The following is a 21,316-nucleotide window of genomic DNA, read 5'->3' as shown; positions in this document are numbered from 1 at the left end:
CCCCCCCCCCCCCCCCCCGAGGGGAATGAAACCACATCTCTGTAATGATTATCAATCTACTCTGTAAACCTGAGCTCCAGTCCATGTTTTTGCCTTCCTGCAGTGTCTTGACTGCATGTGTTTTTTTCCTCAATGTGGAAGCTTCATTTTAAGAAACACTTGAGAGTTCCAATAGTGAGCACATGCTGGTCACATACTTGCATGTCACAAGGTGCCATTTGAGACAAAGCAGTTCTATTTTTTCTATATATAGACTATTACAACAGGAGCATCCTCATTACTTTATTGGACTTGCTAATTTACAATTTTCAATTGTAAATTGAAAGAATGTGTTGGTTTTTTCTCCCTCCTTCTGAGATATCCTGCAAAATTGCTTCTTTTAACTGAAAGCGACTTTATGGCTTGCCAGTCTCTTCATGGCATTATTTCTCAAATGTTTCCAAAGACTTCCCATATTGTGGAATAAGTAACAAAAATATGTTGGACACTCATATCAGTCTGGTAACACCTTCAGAGGTTTCAATCTCTTTCTGTTTTGTAGGGTATTTTAAAAATGTAATCATTTAAAAACACTTCTGCTGTAATTGTCACTGCTTCTCTTTTTCACTAATTTTTCAACACTGAATCCTTAATTTACCTTTCATCCTGTATACAGCGCTCTCCTTTGCTATAATATTTATTTTTTAAAAACTGCCGACACTCCAAACTGTACACAGTGATGAGTATCACATATGTTTTGAGTATCTTTCTGATTAAAATGGTCAGCAGTGAAAGGTGATGCAAAAGCTCAGACTCAAAAGAACCACAATTTTCAGTGTAAATTAATGGTATTACTTCACCAACCTTTCATACAGACCTCAAAAACCAAAGTCAGTCTTATTTGAATTGTTTTGTGTATCAGGCATATGACACAACAAGGATCAAAAAAGAAAATTTATGCTGGCTTGTCCTATTTATATTATATATTACTGCAAATGGCATACTGTGTATTCTTAACTCAGCCACAGATGACTGAGTGCAACGCATTGGTAAGGCAGAATTTGGAAGTCAAGACTCTGTTTTTCTTGGCTCTGGCAGTATGTACATACAGAAGAAACATACAGTTGGGGCTACTCATCTAATAAATGCAGCTTATCAGATTGAGTAACAGTTTATGTCACCTAAAACCTTTGCATTCATTCACCTCTACTGGGAAAATTAGCTATTGTCCAAACCTCCAAATAGTTGCTATAACACAATACAGGCTGTCAGAGAAATTTATCTTCCTTTCTCCCAAAATGACACCGGTCAAGACCCTTCATTATCTCCAGATTTATAAACAGAATCGAGTGTGTATTTATAATAAGCCTACACACTTACTCTCCTCTAACAGTAGTACCTATGCACTGGCACACAGGCACGTTTGAATATTCTCTTTAACCTCACATCTCTTAGCTCTGTTACCACCAGCAAAACCTCCAGATATTTGTTTCAGCATACCAAAATTCAACCTACTAGAATCAAATCAAATAAGCCTACAACATTTGCTCATTGTTCTCAGATTTATGATTTTGTACAGATACACCAAGAAATTCAGAGCCACTATAGTGATATAAAGTTGTACTGTCATTTGAAATGGTTAATGCACACAACAGCAGCACTGCACTGAGAAAGAGCAAGAAACATTTCAAACAATAATTTGAAAGCAAAATTCATGCTTTGCAATACTCCTGGATTTGGCTTTTTAATAAGGAATGAAATTGAAAACAACAAAGCAAAGGCACAGTCCCTCTGATATTGTAGCTGCAGGGCAAACTTCATGAAAGTCTGCAAAGGAAATAAAAAAATCATTTGCAAAAAAAGAAAATGCACACGGAAGACGGAGAGTAAATGAATACAAGGTAACTGTGAACACAAGGCTATGAATACATTAGAAGGTTCACGTCAGTGATACTAACAACAAAAGAAAAGCCTATAATTCTACATTAAATATGTATTTAATACTTTTTTTTAATTGTATGTTTTCTCATATTAGATCTCTTTCTCATGGAGTTGCCACTACCGTAAATATGTTCAAAGCAACAGTCCTATCGATGCCTCAGGAATGGTGACAAGCTACTGGAAGCTATGATTTTTGAAATACACTTCTTTTTTAAAAAAATCACACTTACATGACATCATTCATCATAAACTGCTAACTTGTGCAGAGAATATATGTGATTGTCCAACTTTTATCTAGCATTGCATAAAGTAGCTACATAAAGCATCTACAAAGGTATATGTCTTCATGATTTTACATATATCAGTTTTTATTAGCCTTAGCTGAGAAACCTGATGATGTTCTGCATCTTACTGGCTCACATGCAGTCTTAGATGGTCCAACAGAACTTAATATTCTCACTGTCAAACTGCAAGCCTCCAGTAGTGCAAATCCTGGAAATGAATGCCAGTGGCTCAGATTTTTGTGCTTGAAACATGTACTGCAGAAGTGGTTCTTGTGTTCCTACATGCACAGCAGTAAGACACTGGCTCAGATCTTTTACTTGCATAATTTTATCCTGATATAAACACCTTTGTACTCAGCAGAGTTGCTCTGAGTTTATTCCAATGAACCAAAAAGGATTAAATCCTTGTGACAGTGAAATAAAGTCCTCTGCTCTCTCAGGACAGTTTATAACCTGTTTTATTCCATTCCTCAGAATGGGGTAGAAGTGTATGTGAAGAATGTTTTTAAGTTAAAAGCACTTGTTCTGCCCCATAACTGTGTTCTGAATTGTGCCAGCGATGGCTCAGAGAGCGCCAATACCTCTTACAGAAGCAAAAGCTCTCCTTCCTACCAAATCTTCCACCTACTCAATGTTTTGCAGTCACTATCGGGAAACATGAACTGGGGCTGATAAGAGATCAGCTGAGAAATGGTAGCTTGCTGCAGTGCTAGGTATCTTCCTCCAGAGCACCTTAGAAAATTTGTTAGGAGGTTTTAGCCTCTGTTTTGCAGGAGGTGGGAGAATCTTGCCCTGTAAGAGGTAGCAGCTCCCAACTTTTACTGAGGTCATGTAGTTGGAAAGGAGGCCACAAGTGCTGCCAGAGTTCGATACTACAGTAACTCAAATATCACTTGCTCCTTTCAGCGCCAGTCTCACTAGTTAATGGGATTTCCCTGGATGGCTTATAGTGTTTTTAGTGAATTGTTTTCATTTATTTATTTTTGTAGATCTGACATTTAGTATAACCTTTTGCATACATTCAATGCTACGCTCTCCCAGTTTTTTTTCCATGTCTGCTTCATTACTACTTCAACTATAGCAGGAAATTTTTTAATAAGTTCTTCTTTCTATTTACTTTGAAACGTCCCTTTCCAGATACAGATGCAAGTAAAACACTATTATTATTATTATTATTATTATTATTATTATTATTATTATTATTATTATTATTATAAGTGTAAGTGTACCATACCATTCTCCTGCTCACAGACAGAGAGGCACAGTCTTCCTCTCAGGAACATGGTTATAGGATAGATCAATACTGTCAGGAGCAGTAAAAGTTCATGACTTACGTTGACAGTTCCTTGCATCAAGAGCATCGCCAAAATATCCCTCAGCACACCTCTCACAATATTGGCCTGTTGTACCCGGCTTACATATCAGGCAAGCACCAGATAAGCTGTCACAGCTGCCAGGAACGGAGAAGTCAAGGTTGTCATTACATTGGCATGGCTGGCACGATCCTCCTGGTATTAAAGGTTGTCCAAAATAGCCTTCTGCACACCTAAGGTAAGAGACATCACCAGTTAGGACCCTTAAATAATCCTCTTATTAGAAAAATTTTATTTTGTTGCCTCACTAATCACCAAAAATTATTTTATTTTCTTTCAAATATTTCTTAAGTCTTTATTCTTTCTCCATCCTTCTCCTTTTTAACAACACTGTAGATACAGTACCAGCTGAAATCCTGCCAGTCCTGCTAATAATTAGACTTCAGTGGGAGAAAAATCTTGTCACTGGAAACAAAGCATAGTAAGAAATCTGTCTGTTGGCACACTAGAAGAATTCAAGTCCATGTTAGATAGGCTTTGTATTTCAGCACAACATGTCTAGATGTTCTGTATTCATTTATCAGCAAGCTTGATGATTCTTTTTTCCCCTCTACCTTAAAAACTTGTTTAGTTTAGAAAAACAGGTTTAGAAAGTAATACAGATATAAATATGTTTACCTAACAAGATTCTCCTCTGACTTAGTCTTCCCCTAATCTACTGCATGGTCAGATTTGTTTAGTTAATGAACTGCTAATCTCTGCATATAGGTAAGTAACAAAAAGATTGCTCGTTATCACAGGAACTATGTCGGTGTGTACTATACCTTTCATATTTTAAACAGAGATGTTTAAAGCTATCACCTTCTTTTCTACCTTGCCCACCAGCAATTTCCTGTGATTACCATGTAAAACAGGTTAGTGAATCTGACCTAACACGAGTGTGTATTTAAAGCAAATTTCTACTCGTCTCACAGCCCATTTCCTATTTATATTCTGGTCTGCTTTCCCTTTCCATTACATTTGCTCACACTTCACAGTAAGAGCAACTTGTAGATAGTGAAGAAAAAGAAGAAAATTGCCCAGTTCCAGCTAATGAAGTTATTCATGTGCATCTCAGATGAACTCCAATTAGTGTTAAGAAAACAGAAACTACATAAAACATATTGCATAAATTAATGTTTCCTACTGTTTTAAAGTCAGTTTGAATGCAGCTCTAATGTACATAGATGTCCCTTCTGCTTTGTAATAGAAATGGATGGTATGGTCGAGCAAGGATTTTGCATACCATTCTACCATGGGAATGCAGAGCCCCACTATGCTTGCACTCTTGTCCCTTTATGCTCATCAAGTTAATCCTTTTCCTTGCATCCAGAATATCTCATGAAGCTTCCAACTGGATCCTAAACTAAGCCATCTAAACATTTATTAATTATTATTCAACATCATTAGCAAAGAACATAGAAATGGATAACTGAGACTAGGGAGGAAATTATACTTGTATCTAATTGAACAGATTTTTGTAGTAAGATATTACACAAAGTAGGATTTGTTCCATTCTCTAAAAATACCCACAATGCAGACCATAGATTAATATATGTGTAAATAGTCCAGTGGTTTGGGTGCATGTAAACACTCAAGAATGTGAAAATGTTACTCGCAATCTAGCCCACTATGCTTTAGTCCTTTGGTATAGCCATCTCTCAAAATTACCTCCTCATAGTAACAAAACATCAAAAACTCATTAGAATACATCATTAGAATAATTCAGGCATTTTATTTTCAGAATCTGTCACAAATGTAGTCACGCACTGTACCTCCTTGTATTCCCTGCAAAGAAGTTGATATTTTTCCCTTGGATAGGAGATATTTCAGCAATCACAAGAGACTTGATTTTTAGCTTACTTTCACTGAAACAGATTGGTTTTTTTCCAGTGATGATATCTCAGTTACAAAGGCCAGGAACGTCTCTCAATACATGTAATAGTTAATAGCCATGTTTTATCAAAGCCAAACAATAAAGATAATTTATGCAGTTATCTTATTTTACCTAAAACAGACTATGTCAGAAGTTCATCCACGCTTTGCTGAGATCTTTTTCACTTATTACTGGCGTATTTGTCATAAACCTGTATTTTTTTGTGATACTAATCTATTTGACTTCCCTTAATGCGGATTCATTTTTCTCTTTCACTTTCATTTAAGGGTTAGTTCTGTATCTGATAGCTCTCACAGAAACTTACCAAGCAGTTCACAGAAAAAAATACTCCAGGGATTTGTGAGAAATGCACCGCTAATCATTTCCTTCTATAATAGCAGGATACCTTGTTAACTCTTTGTATTCTCATCGGTTTAGACTTCGCTAATTAAAATTAGCAAAGCCCACTACCATCACATAGCTGTGTTCTACTTACATACATACATAATCTCAAATCCAGATTCAAGATGATCATGAAAGTAGGAGTAAACCAGTTAAGCTTAAAAGAAAACTATGTGCATGTATCTATGTGTAAATTCTTTCACTTTTTCCTCCCACTTCTCCTGAAGTTGCAGGGGAAGATTAAAAAAAATCCACTTTTACTAATTCCATCTTTATTCCCTTAAGGACATTTCTACTTTCAGCTACTCTTCTCAGATTCAAAGCATTACATATTTGGCAAGGTTCATAATATAAAAATAAAAATCACAATAAAGTATGTGGCACAGAAAATTATATTTATGTATTACACAAAATACATATCTAAAGAAATTACTGTTAAGTACAAAAGAATAGTTCTGAGAGTTAAAAATAAACAAAAATAGGAGTAAAGGCAGTGAAGAAAGATTCTTTCAATTTTTTTCTTCCACTGTGGTGACATTTACCCTCAAATGCAGGTGTGTCTGTGACAGACACTGTTTTGATTTGGCATAACCGGTACCAAATACAGGGCTATTATATAAATATATTTGTATGTATGTGTACTGGGTCTGGCTGGGATGGAGTTAATTTTCTTCAGCAACCTGTATGGTGCTGTCTATATAAACACAAACCAGGACTATTTGATACATTTCTTTATATTTACCAGAAAAAAACCCTTGAGACAGAGTTAATTTATGCTGCAAATCCAAACACATTAAAGTCTGGAAATACTATTTTTACATTTGCTTTGAAACTTCTGTGCATTCAACCTTTTGTGTACAAAATCAGGCAAAAGCCCTGTGGAGAAATGTCATGTGAACACTCAGTTAAAAATCTCAACTAAGGTCCACAGAACTGATGTTATTGTTGTATGACCAACTATAAATCTTGCATTTGTTAACATCAGAGTGCTTACCTTTGTAAGCTGTAAACAATCCTGCCCAACCCATTTGTTGTATCAAATCTCCTGAATGTTTGACCCTTTCCCCAAGAGCACTGCAATACAGACTTGTACTTCTGGCACTAGTGGAAGAATTATATTAGCTAAAAGGAGCAGCAGGTTGAAGGCAAGAGACCCACAGGAGACTGTGGCCGGTGGCACTCTGTGCTAGATGTGAAAACTGGGGAAAGGGGGAAAGGAAGAACATGACCCAGCTCACCCTTCTCCTTCCACTTAAGTTACACGGACCTCCTATTTCTCCTTCTAGGAGGAAAAGGTCACTGGAACCATATTCATAAATAAAGGATTGCTAACAGGAGAAGCTACTCTCATCTATTTTGCTTCTCTTCCCTAAAACTGTGTGGTCTTGTCTATATCAAATCTGTGTAGCTGGAAAATGCCTATCATCACCCTCTAAAGGTGCTGGGCTCAAAGGACAGCTTTTTGGCATTCTCATACATCATTTCTATGGAGTTCGGAGAGAATCTGTCCTACCTCATACCCCTTGGGAAAGTGAGCAGTGAGCAAAGAAAGAACAGAAGTCTAATTTGCTGGGGAAAAAGGATAAAATGTGGAAGCCGGGCTTTCTATACAATTATAGTATGGGGTAACTCCCAACACAATTTATATCTGTTTATATCAATTACTTTGATGGTGTTATGAGCTAGACCCCTCAGAACATTGAGCAACTTCAGCAACCTTTTCCTGAAGAGTTCAAGTGAGAAAAGTACCAAACCTTTTTGAGATTTTACAACTCAGATGTGTGTGTGCGCCTGTGTGTGTGCATATCTCTCAATATATATCTATAAAAGACCTTATCTCCCTAGGGGACAGAAGATGATTTTGGAGGCTAAATAAGTACAATATTGTATATGCTCACTTCATACTTGGTATGTCATGATAATTTAGGACTGTTCAGTTAATGAATGATGTGGCTCAGATCCCTTGTCACTTTACAGTTGATAAAATGAAAGAGCTCTTTTAGAAATTGTACAGTCACTATTAATAGAAAAAGGAAACATGCTTTCTCCTGTTCATTATTATTGACAGCTGAGGCATTTCCAAGCAACTTGTTACAATTAAAAGCAAATACTTCTATGAGCATTAGAATGAATGGTCTAATTTCCAATGGATTTATCTCTCATGATTACAAGGCTAAGGGCTCATTATTTGCTGCAGGATGTTGCTATTCAGCGGGGAGTAATCCCTCAGGCTACAGCAGTGCTTCTTCCTTGCCCTGTGAAAGTTTTCTTATGGGCAGAACATTTAATAATCTCTCTCGTTCTCTCTCTCTCTCTCTCATGTATTCTCTGCTGTTTAATCAGGTGTGAGTTCACAATGTATTCTCCCCCTTAGCTACAACATGTCCTGATTTATTAACCACTATTCAGCCACTTCTCTCCACAAAACCTTCAGAAACAATTATTATCTTTGAAACCTCCTACCCTTCTGTCAAATTTGGTTGAAATTGACCTACAAGTTCAAATGTCTTTGCAGGCAGCCAGACAGACATGCACAAAAAGATCACACTAGCCTCATTTCCTTAGGAAATCAGGCTAAAATCCAAGCCTGCCACTTAGATTCTGTCCTACTGCATCTACAGCCTGTGCTCCACTCAGAAATAGCACTTGTTGCTAATGGAAGCTGTCAATGACCCTGCATTGACAAACTGCCATCAAAGTGCTCTTGATGTGATTTATTCCTGCCGTCATTAACTTCACAGCCCACTAGCTGAAAGAAGGTGATGACTTCCAAGACAGACGGGAAAAGACAGGCAGAAATAGCACGCAGCAGGAGCAGACTCAGTGATGATGGGTGGAAACAGGTGACAGCCTCCACTCTCATTTCAGGACAGACACAGCACAACAGGGGATTTAAAAGGAAGTAGTTGCAAATGTAAATTGGGAAGGCAGGACTGGAGGGTGATTCATAGCATATGGTCAGGTTCCTGCTTTTCTGGTTGGCTCTTCCTCTTGGTTCATTACTATTTCTCCTCATTCCAGCCCAAATATTGTAAGTCTTCATTCAGAAACCTTACCTTTTTTTTAGGGTTGATGTTGGAAAATACTGCAAGCAGCTCATGGAAGTGCCAAATGGCAAAAGCCTACTGAAAACCAGAACTGGCATGTTTTCAGGACTCATAACTGTCTAGCCAGGTGTTAGACAGTTATCTGACTCCCCTGGCCCCTCTTAAAAAGGTGCCATTTGCAGGGTCGTGGGGGACTGGGATCATGGAGCCAAAGCCAATGCTGATTTATCATGACCTCCAAACTACTAGCAGAGGTCCCCTGGCACACTAACAGCTCTTGAAAGCTGTTCCATCCATGTGAAATCCCAAGGGACTGAAAGGCGTGCAGACACGGTGATGATATCTCTTGTCTATGAGGTCTCACCTCCTGTGGAAGGGGGTTCCCAGGAGCTTAGCACCAGCACTCACACTAGCCTTCTGTTTCATTTAAATTCTCCATGCGATCCTTTCAGAATAACCGGATATAAGAAGGGGAGAGAACCTTCTGTCTCAGTACTAACATGTCATTCAGACCTGCCACAGCCAAAGACAGGCGAGACACATTTTTTTTTTATTTGTCTTTTGTATAGGTAGTAGTAAGCGTAGGCAATATATATTGAGCTTTTGTATGTATTTGACAAAGAGGAATTATCTTTTTTTGTCATTAAAACCTAGCTTGTTCTACTTGCTAAATAAAGACTGCAGCAGGAAACTATAAGTAACAAAAATGCAAAGTATGATTTAAAAAAAAATAATTAAAATCAATAAATTATTAGAAGAACTGTATTTCTGCTGCATATTAACTTTTTACTGATGCCAAAAAGAGGCATCAGTAAATTATTGCATACATGATTCACCATGCTCTGAACATTCAAATGACAAAAGAGACAAAATAATTATGAAAATCTCACAAGAGTGACAAAAAAAGCTAAAAAAAATCATATTTAAAAAAGACTCTTCTCAGAAAATGCTTCTTGGAAGCTTTGCACTTTATCACAAAGTAATAAAACAAGCACTGGAAATATGCAAATACATGGACAATATCAGAAGAAGATGCACAGGAATTTCTTCAGTGAGTTTCAGAACGCAGGAATGAGGACAAGAAGGGGAAGTAATAAAAAGGTGTAGCAGTTCCATGCAAGCAATACTTTTGTTAAAAGCATGGTGCTTGCTTACCTTTCACAGCGTGGTCCCACGTACCCAGCTGGGCATTCATTGCATATTAATCCACGACTTCGGTCAAAATGGCATGTTGGGCTAAAGCTGTGTTGTTGATATTGGGTAAGAAGTGGGACAAAGAAGAAACATAAAGAAAAGATTGTTAGCAGCATAGCTCTTTCCACTTCAGAGATCATTAATTTGCAAAACAGTGCTCAGGAAAAGTGATTCTGGTCTAGGACATAGGGCTTAAGTTTGACTCCAGCAAACAGAATTTGGAATGACTCTGCTATTTCTGCAACACTGAATATAGAGTAACGGATGGCAGCATCCCAAAAGCCTGTTATTATGGGACTTGAGCCTGCCACCGAGTGGTCTGGATACCATTATAAAGGCAGGAATGTACAGCTGTTTGTTTGTGCCCCTGAGGGCCTGGCAAAACAATCTATGCTATAATGTGCCCCTATATAAATCTTTCTGAAGGACAACTGATTTGAAAGTTCGGTTAACTTCCTGTATAACAGGCTGTGAAAGAAACCCAGTAAACAAGGGAAGGGGCAAAAAGAGAAATATATGGTGTGGCTTCCCAGCAAGTGCATTTGAGTAAATTGAGTGCCAGCGACCTTAAGCAACAGGCCATACAGGCACACTGAAGTTTAAGAATAGCTTAATCTTTTACGAGCAGAAAGCTTTGCCTCTTTGCTATGCTCTACTTATTTTTAGCTGGTTTTTTTTTATAAATAGGGGTATCATAGGCAATTGGAAGTTCCACTTCTCAATGTCCATGTTTAACTTCAACTGCGCTTCTTCGCTGCTTAGCATTTTGCTTTCTGTAGTCTTTCTCCCTTAATACACTATTATGAGGAAACCTCCTGACACTCAAAGACATCACACAGAAGAGACAACTTGTTCTTCTATCATCTGGAATTACTATTAGAGACAGAGACATATGAACAACTTTGTAGAGCCTCATCTATATAAAGGTAATCAATTATGGTCAACCAAATAGAAAAAGGAAAAAAAAAAAGAATGCAAGCAGGTTCCTAGTGGGGTGACTATTCACAACAGGACAACAAAGCACCTATCTGAAAAGAAGACACTAAACTTATCTTCTGTAACCTAGGAAAACAGAAGTTAAGAAGGAATATAATTACTCTAACAAAGACATCAAAAGGAATGTATAATTCAAGGTAAAAGTTCAAGTTACAATAATAACAAATAGACATAATCTGACCTTGGATAAATTAAAGCAGGATGTATGATGAAAATTTCTGGAAAATAATAGGCACAAGGAAGACAGAAAATTTTAATTAGGATCACGTAACGTGATTACCTACCGGTGACTGGACCCCACTTCTCAAAAGTCATCCATCCTATGATCTGACCTCAGTTACTCTTTATTCTGTTTATGTTATAGATTATTTCAATTTATAAATATCCTGTCTGTTATAGGGCAAGTTATCCCACAGACATAAAAGAGATGAGAAGGGAAAATGTGGGAATGTCAGGTCCAGTAAACATAGACAGGTATTGGGATTTTCCTCTTTCCCATAAGGATTATGTTTGCGTTATTTTGCAAAGTCATTCAATTAAGAATAGATTCACGAATGCATGAGGAGCCAGTTGAAGAAACAATCATAATTCATTCTATTTTTAAATAAGAATTAAAGCAATTTTCAACTGAGGCACACATTATCATTGAATCTAATCAGCAGCACCTCACTTATTTCAAATAAGATCCTGCTTGTCAGTCCCAACCTCACTCTTTCTAAGAGCTACATGGGAAACTTTGTGGAGATGCTATCACAACTCATTATAGCATTGCACAAGATTGACTGTACCACAGTTCCATCAGGAGTTCTGAATTCAACCGCATAAATTTTAAAGATAACAATAATTAAGTACTTATTATTACCAAGCAATAAGAATTAATAGTAGAATTTTCCACGTTTTAAGGATTATGCTCAGACCAAATACCCTTTGATTCTTTCTCTGACTTAATAGTCATTCCACATCTCAACACTAAACATTAACATATTGAGAAATTCCCATCTGCATACTATAAAGGAAAAACATGATAGCAGGGTGAGAAAAGAAGAGCTTATCTTCCTGATTACTCAGAATCTCATTACTCACTAGTCATAAATACTAATGAACAGTGTGTATCGATCTGTCAAAGCAAGCTTTGAAAAATCTTAGCCCCTCTTGATTCACCCTCACTCTCTTCAGTTCTTAAATAAGGTAACAACATTAATACCAGTTAGGACATGGGACAAGTATGGATACACGGTATGGCTATATATGTGAAAGGTCTGTGTTGGGAAGCAGAGCTTCCTAAAGGCTTACAGGTACGTTAGAGAAAACATCTCTTGGGAATAAGTTTGTGATTTTACTTAATTCTTCAGGAAAATATTGAGACCAACCCAAATTCCTAGTTCACATGCTATGAGTTTACTCGTGACCTTTCCAGGCTGAGTGAGATATTGTCTATCTTCCATTTCCAGCGATATAACATTCCTGTCAGGGTCTTCATTACCCATATTAAGTTTATCACCACTTCAAGAGAAAATCAGTAGTTATCCCAGACATCTACATCTGGTAGAAAGAATACATCAGTATGTCTGATAATTTCTATGGAAGAAACTCTAAAGATTAAGAATGGTAGAACACTTTGTAAGCGTGATGCATTAATGAAAAGAGGTAAGATGAAGAAGTCAAGCGTGCACTACATATGCCATTTATAACCACCATTGATCTCATTTGCCTCATATAAGTACAGATATGGAGATATATGCAAGAAGAGGAAAATATAGCCCAGGATCTAGAAAACAAGCTTAGACAATTTAATTTTAGCTTCCTGATTTGGCCAAGAATTCTTTCCTGACATATGGCAAGTCACTTATCACTGCTGTGCTTCAGAAGGCAGTTTTATGATTGGCTTCAGTGATTCCATATGGAAACTGCTGCCATTAGAAAACAGGAGAGGGAATGAGCAGCAGTTAAGTCAGCTTAAGTTAACTATAGAACACCACCATTACCACTATGTTTCTAAAATGGGTAGAACAGTTGTCCTCCACCTTATGTGGCACTGCAAAGAAAAATACTTGGTGCTGTGAAAACAGTGACGGGAACTATTATAAACATCATAAAGGAATAAGACACTGCTATAAAAGGCAAAGCTAATTTCTTGATAGAAATATATCTTTGAGGTTCATTACATGGACAACATTCTCTATGTACCAGGAACTCAGTATTAAGCTTAGAGACCTACAGATGTGCTGTCATGACATGTTAGGAATTAAATACTACAGGAATTAAAATCTATAAGCAGCTATTTATATCATTTGCACTTAAATAAGTCACTTGTTAGGTTGTTCAGAAATAACATGACATATACTACATTTGTACAGTGACATGGGCTTGGTAGAAGTATCTTTGTTTTTCATGTGAAGGATGATCTGAATTGTTTACATATATTACCCCTAGCATACAAAACTCACTGCCAACTAAGGAAGTAGTCTAACAGCTTTAAGAGCCTCTTTTTTCCTCGTAAACAAATTTAATAATTTGTCTAGAACTGTAAAGTCATAAGAGCTTGAACGTTACAATGAGTTCTACAAAGCCTGAGGATACTGTTCACAGTTTTGCTTTTGTCCATTTTAGAAATAGGAAGCTACTGCACAGTTCTAATGTGGAGTTAAACTTTATAGGGTTCAGGACTCCCACAGTTTCACAGTTCAACAACATTTATATTCTTTGTTTTCTATCTATATTTTTCAGGAAAACAAAATATTAAAAAGGGGACTCTTGGTCAATTAAAAAAAAAAAAAAAAGTAAAGCAAAGCAGCCAAAACTCTGGGGAATATGTAATAGAGGTCTCCAGGCATTTTGCCAATAAAAACCTAAATTCAATCTATTTGACTTGGTTTGTTGCACATCTGCACAAGATAAAAATGTGATAGTGTTTTCCTTTCTTTGAAAGTACATCATTCTCCAACAAGAGAAATATAACTAATTAACTATGCAAGAAAATACTAAGTATGTGAAAGCAATGAGGACATCAGAGGAACCATGCCTGAGCAGCAGACATAATAAACCTATATATAACTAATAAAACCAACTGAAGAGCTGTGAAAACAGAAAGGTGGGCTCCCATGCTACAATCCCCTGGAATTTTTGCTGATTAGTGGTTAGATGATTCCTGCCCTGATCAGTGAAGTTTCAATAGGACATAATGCCACTGCAGGCAACGGAGTTAGCCTGAACTACTTAAGAGCAAAATCTGGTTCAGCTGGGCCCTATGTTGGCACAACGCTATTCAGATGATGTTCTTCTCTTCTTGTATCTTGCAAAGCGCTCTCTGTGTGGGTGATAGCCATGCATTTTGTCCTCTAAATCTTAAGAAATACTCTTTATACTCTTAAATAGTAAAGTACATTTCATTGACAGAATCTGACTTCTGTTTTGGAAAAAATGGTGTGAAATGAATGATGCAGGGCTGAAGGGAGAAGAAAAATAAAAAGCTCCAGTGGATTTATGAGCTCCTATAGCCACTTAAAACTTTGTGTGAAGAGCTTGGGATGGGGCAGCCTCTATCCATAGTTTACAATCTTCCAGTACAATCCTACGCTCCTGAAACGCTTATATGGACTAAACTTGATTCCTGATCTTCCTGAACATTTCTTTGATGTATTGTACCACAGCAGCTCTTCTATATAATCTGGACATGTGATACTAGCACTAGGGCTCCTTTTCTCTGAAGCCATACTGGATGGCATAGACCAAATGTGCCAATTCAAACTGATACACATAATTTTTTTTTTATTTTTTTTTTTTAATGAACACACAAGAAAAGCTACCCAGACAACATTCAGAACAGTTTTTTTTTTTCAACTACATCATGTCAAATGATTTTGTTATTGTTACTTTCCACATCCTGACTGGGACTAAACATATTAAAAAATTGTGCAAGCTACTTGGTCTATTAAATTGTAGGTAGCAAGTAGCAGAGGCAGGCTTCTATGATGAAGAAAACATTTGTTCTTAGATCAGTTTTGATTAACTTTTCACTATTGCTTTTATTTAATAAAACAAATTTATAGTGATTATTCTGAGATATGTTGAGAAAATATTTTCACTCACAAGACGTAAAACTGAATTCAGACTCCAAACAAATCAACATTATCACTGAATGTTGACTGGAAGAAATTGAAAATTAAAAGCAGAAGAAATCACTATTTTATCTGATCAATATAAATGGATTTAAAATTTCAGTATTAAAAACTCCTCACATCAAATCTATAACTTCAACTTTAAAACTAAAAACAACTACTCTAAAGGAAGACAGCAAAGCAAACACTAGTTATTGATTCAAAGAGCAGTCATTCCAATTCTAGTTTGCTCTTTCTAGCCCAGTCTCATTCAGCTTTTATCTTGATCTTTGCCTCTCTGTGAAGCTAAGCATTCTACACAATTGTAAAAAGAGAATAACAATTTATATTACAGAATATATTCTTTAAGACACAAAAAATCTCACATGTACATGCAGAAGTATAAAATAAAAAGTTATACAATTTACTACCTGAAAAGTGTAATATGCAATAAATATATATCTTACTTGTTAGAAGGCATACTTAGAGGGCAAGCACACAACTGACAGTCTTCTGCTGTCCCCTTAGTAGGATCACCATAGAAGCCAGGAAGACATCTGTCACAATATGAACCACCTGTGTTGTGTTTGCAGTCCTAACCAGAAGGCAAGAGGTACAAATTCACAGTTAGACAACTTGGATATGCAAAGTTCTTGAAGGTCATTCACCTAACCCATCTTCTTGACAGGATACAACATATATTCTAATTTTCTGGTTGTGGTTAAGAACCAGTTCTAGAACTCAGCTGTCACAATCAGTGCTTCATATGTGTCAGGTATTTGTGTTCTTTTGGATAATTTTTCTTTATGTAAAACAAAGAGTATTTAACTGCAGACCTTTATCTTTCCACCATGCAACAGCTGTATTAATATTTTAGTTTGCTGAAAGAAAACCAATTGCAGTCTTGTAACAGACCATATTTTGTGACAAACAGTTTTCAGGTGTTGATCCCAGAAATACAGCCCAGACTACAGAATTTATAAAAATTAAGTCTTGCATTTCATATCTAAGTGCATTAGATCCTTTTATGAGGTACATGGCTAGCAGTATACGAAATGTATTTGTAAACAGTAGCAAAGCCTGAATTAATTAATACTTGTTTGCTAGAGCAGCATCTGGACTCTATTTTATGAGTAGAAACAAGCATAATTATACTGTATATAGAGCCCTATCCAACAGTTTATGTTCCTGTACCTAATACAAGAGACAGTTTGTCTGAGGATATGAAACATCCAACATAAAAATGGCACATCACTTGATCTGCATTTTTGTATATAACCTTTGGCCTGATCTCAAATTAAATGATCTTTTTGCATAATGGGAATCGGTCCTCTGAGAATGGGCTTCCAGTGATTACTTGTAAGAACCAAGTTTTAAAGAATAATTACCCCTTCTACTCTTCTTCCCCCTTGCCATATAGGATTTAGAAATTCTAAATAATTTGGCAGGATCCATGATAGGCTCAGAAAATTAGTTTTCTGGCTTAAACTTCCTTATTTTTGCCACATTTTTAGCACACCACACTATTCCTTTCACTGCTCATTGTTACAGGATACCCGAGTGTAGTCCTTCAACAATGTAAAAACAGAGAAAGCAGGAGAAAAGGTTTTGGCTCTTAAATGCCATCTTGATGTGGAGTATAGACTCTAAAAGCATATGGCAACTCGAAAAGTTGAAAAGTTGAAAAGAAACTTTTGAGAGAGATTTTATTTAATGGGGTGTGTTATAATCTGATTTAGACAATGGGCAAGATCAAATCTAGAATCTGCTTAACCTAAGTTACTGCTTAAGACCTCTTGAGGTTTGTTTTTTTTTAAAGTGTTGGTATTTTCAAATACTTTTAAGAACACTTTAAAGTTGTTGTCTCATTTGCAATAAATCATGTATATGTTACTGACATATTTAACAGCCTTACTGTCTGAAAGACCCAATGTATCCTCAATAAAGGACAAAGAAAATGATGCTATTCTAAGGAACACTAACTTCTTCATGACTTTCCAGGATTGCAATAATTTGTACTGCTTTTTTTCATTGTGTCCTGCATAGCCAGTACCATACATTTGGACAGCTGAAAAAGCACAATACCCTTTTCAGTCATGAGCACTGGAGCCTCCAGAAATGCTGTTTGCTTTTTTAAAGGGTGCATTCTTATTGTTTATGTATACAATCAGCATATCTTTGAAATGAAAGCATTAGTTACAATATTACATTTTAACATAGCTGGTAGATTGTGAACTAATACCAACTATTTAGAGTCTTAGTCAAACAAAATTATGGCTTTAGAACTATCACCTGGGTTAAATTCTACTTCATCAGGTCATTTAAGTCCATTTGATTGTTACTTCAAGTGCTGTCATTCAAAAAGAATCTACTGGCCATACTGAAAAAGTAGCTGGGAACATTAAGATATGCTTTTAAAAAAAGATGTGACAAAAATAATTTAAGTGTTTCAAAAGAAAAATTCTTTGCAATTCAACTTTTTAAAGGCATCATGTCAAACTATTTGTACTTTTCCTGAAAAATAATGGATTCTTCTTGTGTGTTAAGCTTAGCTTTAAATATCCTCAGACATATCTTAATGTTTTTGAAGAATATGAACGGCTTATATGTCAAGGATGTTATTAAAGTGAGAGCAGCTAACACACTATTTTAAAGCTATGCATCTCTTATAGAGTGGTATTTGGAGCTTCTGCTTTTTTAAAGTAAAAAACCTGAAAACTTCCATTTTGTAGGAAAACAATTCATATTACAAAGAGCTGACCTTCTCTTTGATGAATTATTTTCTGAAACTAACGTCAGTCATTTCCACGTACTGTGACTAATTCACGTCAATCCAGATCTCTGTATCTGCTTACTTTCTTATCATGAATCAATAAATTTAAAAACAAAGAAGGGCCCCACACATATAGTACCAAAATCTGAGCACATGTTGCACTGTGCATATATAAGAGTTTAGCTGAGAAATAATGATCTTGTGTGATCCTATACTTTTCTCCCTGAGCCAGTCTGGGTTTTGCAGGACAAAGAACAAGGATTATGTAGTACACAGATGTGACATGATTTTGCTGTTGTCTTCAGTGATGGATTAAACTTTATACTGATTTGCCAAATTTACAGATCACTTTTAAGTACTGAAGTAGATGAGTTATTAGCCCTTCTAAAGGTATTATAAATATTCACCAAAAATTGTGTTCTCTTGATATCAGTTGCTTGAACCCCAGTTTGAAACTTGCCACATGTACAGCAATCGTTTTGAGTATTATGCAGTTTAAGCAATGTCTATTTATACTGAGATTTTCCTTAAAACATGCTTAAGCCCATGAAGCCTTAATTTCATGATCAAAGGAACATTTAATTGATATTTTTATGTCATGAGACTGGCTATAAAGATCATGATCAACCGTCCCTAACCTGCTCAGTACATTGTATTTGCTTCCTTTTTATTCCCTTGGAAATATAGCTTGTTCCAACATATTGATCTAGTGGTTTTGGTAAAATCAATGCCTTGTTCCACAGAGTCATATACTTTGTGGCCAGGAACGATTTTATGCCAAAATCTTTATGCTTTCAAATTCCAGGTAGTGGATCTCAAACTACTTTGAATGCATCAATTTTCTGGATCTCTTTTGTCTCCAAACACTATTAAACATTTAAACAACCTCTGAGTGAGACTGTGAAATTTATTTTTGTCCAAAATTTTATATACGACTCAGACCTTGTTGCCCAGAGACTTTATTGAAGATGTCCTGGAGTGTTTTTTCTATTTCCTATCAAGCCAGCTCCCTGCCCTTAGAAAAAAACAAATTAACATCTTTATGCCCAGTAGCAGGAAACCCTAAATTCACACTGAAATCCACTCCTGCTTAGCTGCATGTGCAGCTGAGTGTATATGAATATGGAAAGAAACAGCTTGAATAGAAGGCTAGTGATGAAAATAAAACTTTAATCAGGGAGTATGACTGAGTTCAAGATAGTGCCTTTGGCATGCTGCTGCCCTTCCTCAGGGTATCTGTCACAGAGATAACCAGGGAAGCTGCTAGTTTAAGCTAGTTAAAGAAAGTAAAAGGGTAAGCCTGGGTGCCTATTTTAGCATATTCCTTAGCCATCTAGACTAGACAATCGTGGTATGTCTTTGGAAGCATGAATATGCTCTTCTGGCACTTTCAAACTACCATCATGTCACGATTACATGGACAATTCGCTTTCCTGGTATTACAAATGCAATCAGGATGTTGCAGAGGTTTTACATAATTTTCATTTGTTGCATAGCCTATAATGCATTTAGCTTAGGATGTATCATTTTGTGTATATGAAGATGGGTGAAGACATTTTGTGGCTCCTGTGATGAACACCATCTAAAGCACACGTCCACTACTTCTGACACTGGCCTCAACCTACAGGGTATATGCTGTTTACACACAAAGGTATAAAATATAAAATAGATCCCACTGGGGACTGCTCACTTAGCCATTTGAGCATATTTTAGGGGAGAAAAAATCTGCTTTCTTCGGGCTTACTAACAGGAACATAGTATCCTGCAATGAATGAAACACCTTGAAATGTGTTTGCTTTGCACAAGGTTTAGGTTTAACCAACCGCCTAGAGCTACCATAAATGTGTGTGTGTAACACTACAAAAGAGTACTTCTTAAAGTTAGAACTTGCCCTATGTACCAAAGCAGTTATGTATATCACAACGATAATGAGAATGATGTATCATGCAGCTCTCTATATGATTGCTGCAGGGATCAAAGGGCTTCTTTGCAGGTTACTGCAAGATATGCATTAAAATGAGCTTCTTATACAGGCCTATGTTGAAGCAGATGATTTGAGCTTTTATCACGAGTCAAAAACATATTTCAGCTGCTTTTCAACTACATTTCAAAGCTAAGGAAGAGCAAAAAGAAGTATCATATCAGTAAATTAGGTGCCTAAATTGCCTGTTGTATTACTGAAAAAAACACCATGAATAATAATAAGGAGGCCAAAAGGCTGTGTAAACCTCAATAGAAAGAATGCCTTTGATCTGAAACATTTCTCTTTTTCAGCATTCAGACTTCTCTCTCTTTTACTTCAAAAGGCTTATGATCCAAATTGAATAGCAGCATTTAATAGCCTGCACAGATACTAACCAATCTATATAACTTCACGTACAGTTTTCAAAGTAAGCTGCAAGAAAATCCAGAACTGATTTTAAGCTCCCTGTGTGCCTCTTCTTTATAGCATGTTCTAGTATAAGTTCAGACAGAACACATAAAATACACAATGCTTGATAACACATATAGATTAAAGTACATTTTCAACTGGTTATTCTCACTTCCTTGTCAGTGCTGTTATCTTTACACCAGAACGCTTTAAACATCAGAAGAGGGAGCTCTACTGTCTCAGTCAATAGTTCACATCAGCTGAAAAGTGTAAAAGTGCTACAGTATGCAACTATATGGCCTTTTCTCATATCCAGGCTCATGCTACAGACAAAAACAAAGAGGAAACTTGCGTGAAGGCTAAAACCTGAAGACACAGAAGCAAGCAACCTCAGAACTTGCATCTGGCTATGCACCCTTAAGCAAAATAGTCAATAGTTATGGTATACCTTGACCAGGATTCTCCTCTCCTTTTCTGTTAATTGATTTTATGACACACTGATGTTATAGACATCATAGCTGGAGGCTATGGTCATTGATGCAATAAATTTTATCTTTGTCGAGAAACATAAATACGTATTACTCTCGTGATTAACATTTTTATTGCATATAAGTGAAAGGATTCAAAACATGACTGTCATGTCGTACATATTTTTCATCCTAGGTACTTTTTTAAGCCTTACAGTATAAGTAAATTGAGAATAATTTTAAACTTCTATTCATGAAAAAGCAATTTGAAAAATTCAGTGATCCACGCATTAAGGATATCTTGTTTTGCACTGCAATGCGATTAAACATCTTGTATAGGCAAAACAGGAAGAACAGTAATAACTGTAAGTGCCAAATTACATTGAAAAAAGTCTGGATTTTAATTTTGGATTTTTCCCAGAAGCTTTTCCTTAAGGAAATAAAAGGGAACATTCAGATGCATGCACAATAGAGAGTCTGCTTGAAATTCTGCAGGGAAATGAGAGTATGATATCCCACTAACCTGGCACTGCCTCA

At 36.4% G+C, this 21,316-nt stretch overlaps 1 protein-coding gene across 1 annotated transcript in view; it reads right to left on the bottom strand.

Annotated features, from left to right (window-relative positions):
* The window catches only part of LAMA2 (laminin subunit alpha 2), a 303,552-nt gene that overhangs the window by 134,468 nt on the left and 147,768 nt on the right, over positions 1–21,316 (bottom strand). The window contains exons 17-19 of the mRNA XM_026844883.1: positions 15,636–15,763; positions 10,037–10,123; positions 3,539–3,750 (exon numbers count right to left, since the gene is read on the bottom strand). Coding sequence (XP_026700684.1) covers positions 3,539–3,750; positions 10,037–10,123; positions 15,636–15,763 — 427 coding nt within the window. The remainder of the gene's footprint in view (positions 1–3,538; positions 3,751–10,036; positions 10,124–15,635; positions 15,764–21,316) is intronic.

The sequence above is a fragment of the Athene cunicularia genome (genome assembly GCF_003259725.1).
Source record: "Athene cunicularia isolate RWA chromosome 3 unlocalized genomic scaffold, athCun1 chr3_part1, whole genome shotgun sequence".
NCBI classification, from domain to species: domain Eukaryota; kingdom Metazoa; phylum Chordata; class Aves; order Strigiformes; family Strigidae; genus Athene; species Athene cunicularia.
The sequence above is the reverse complement of the archived record's forward strand: the minus strand, read 5'-3'. Positions and strand labels throughout refer to the sequence as shown.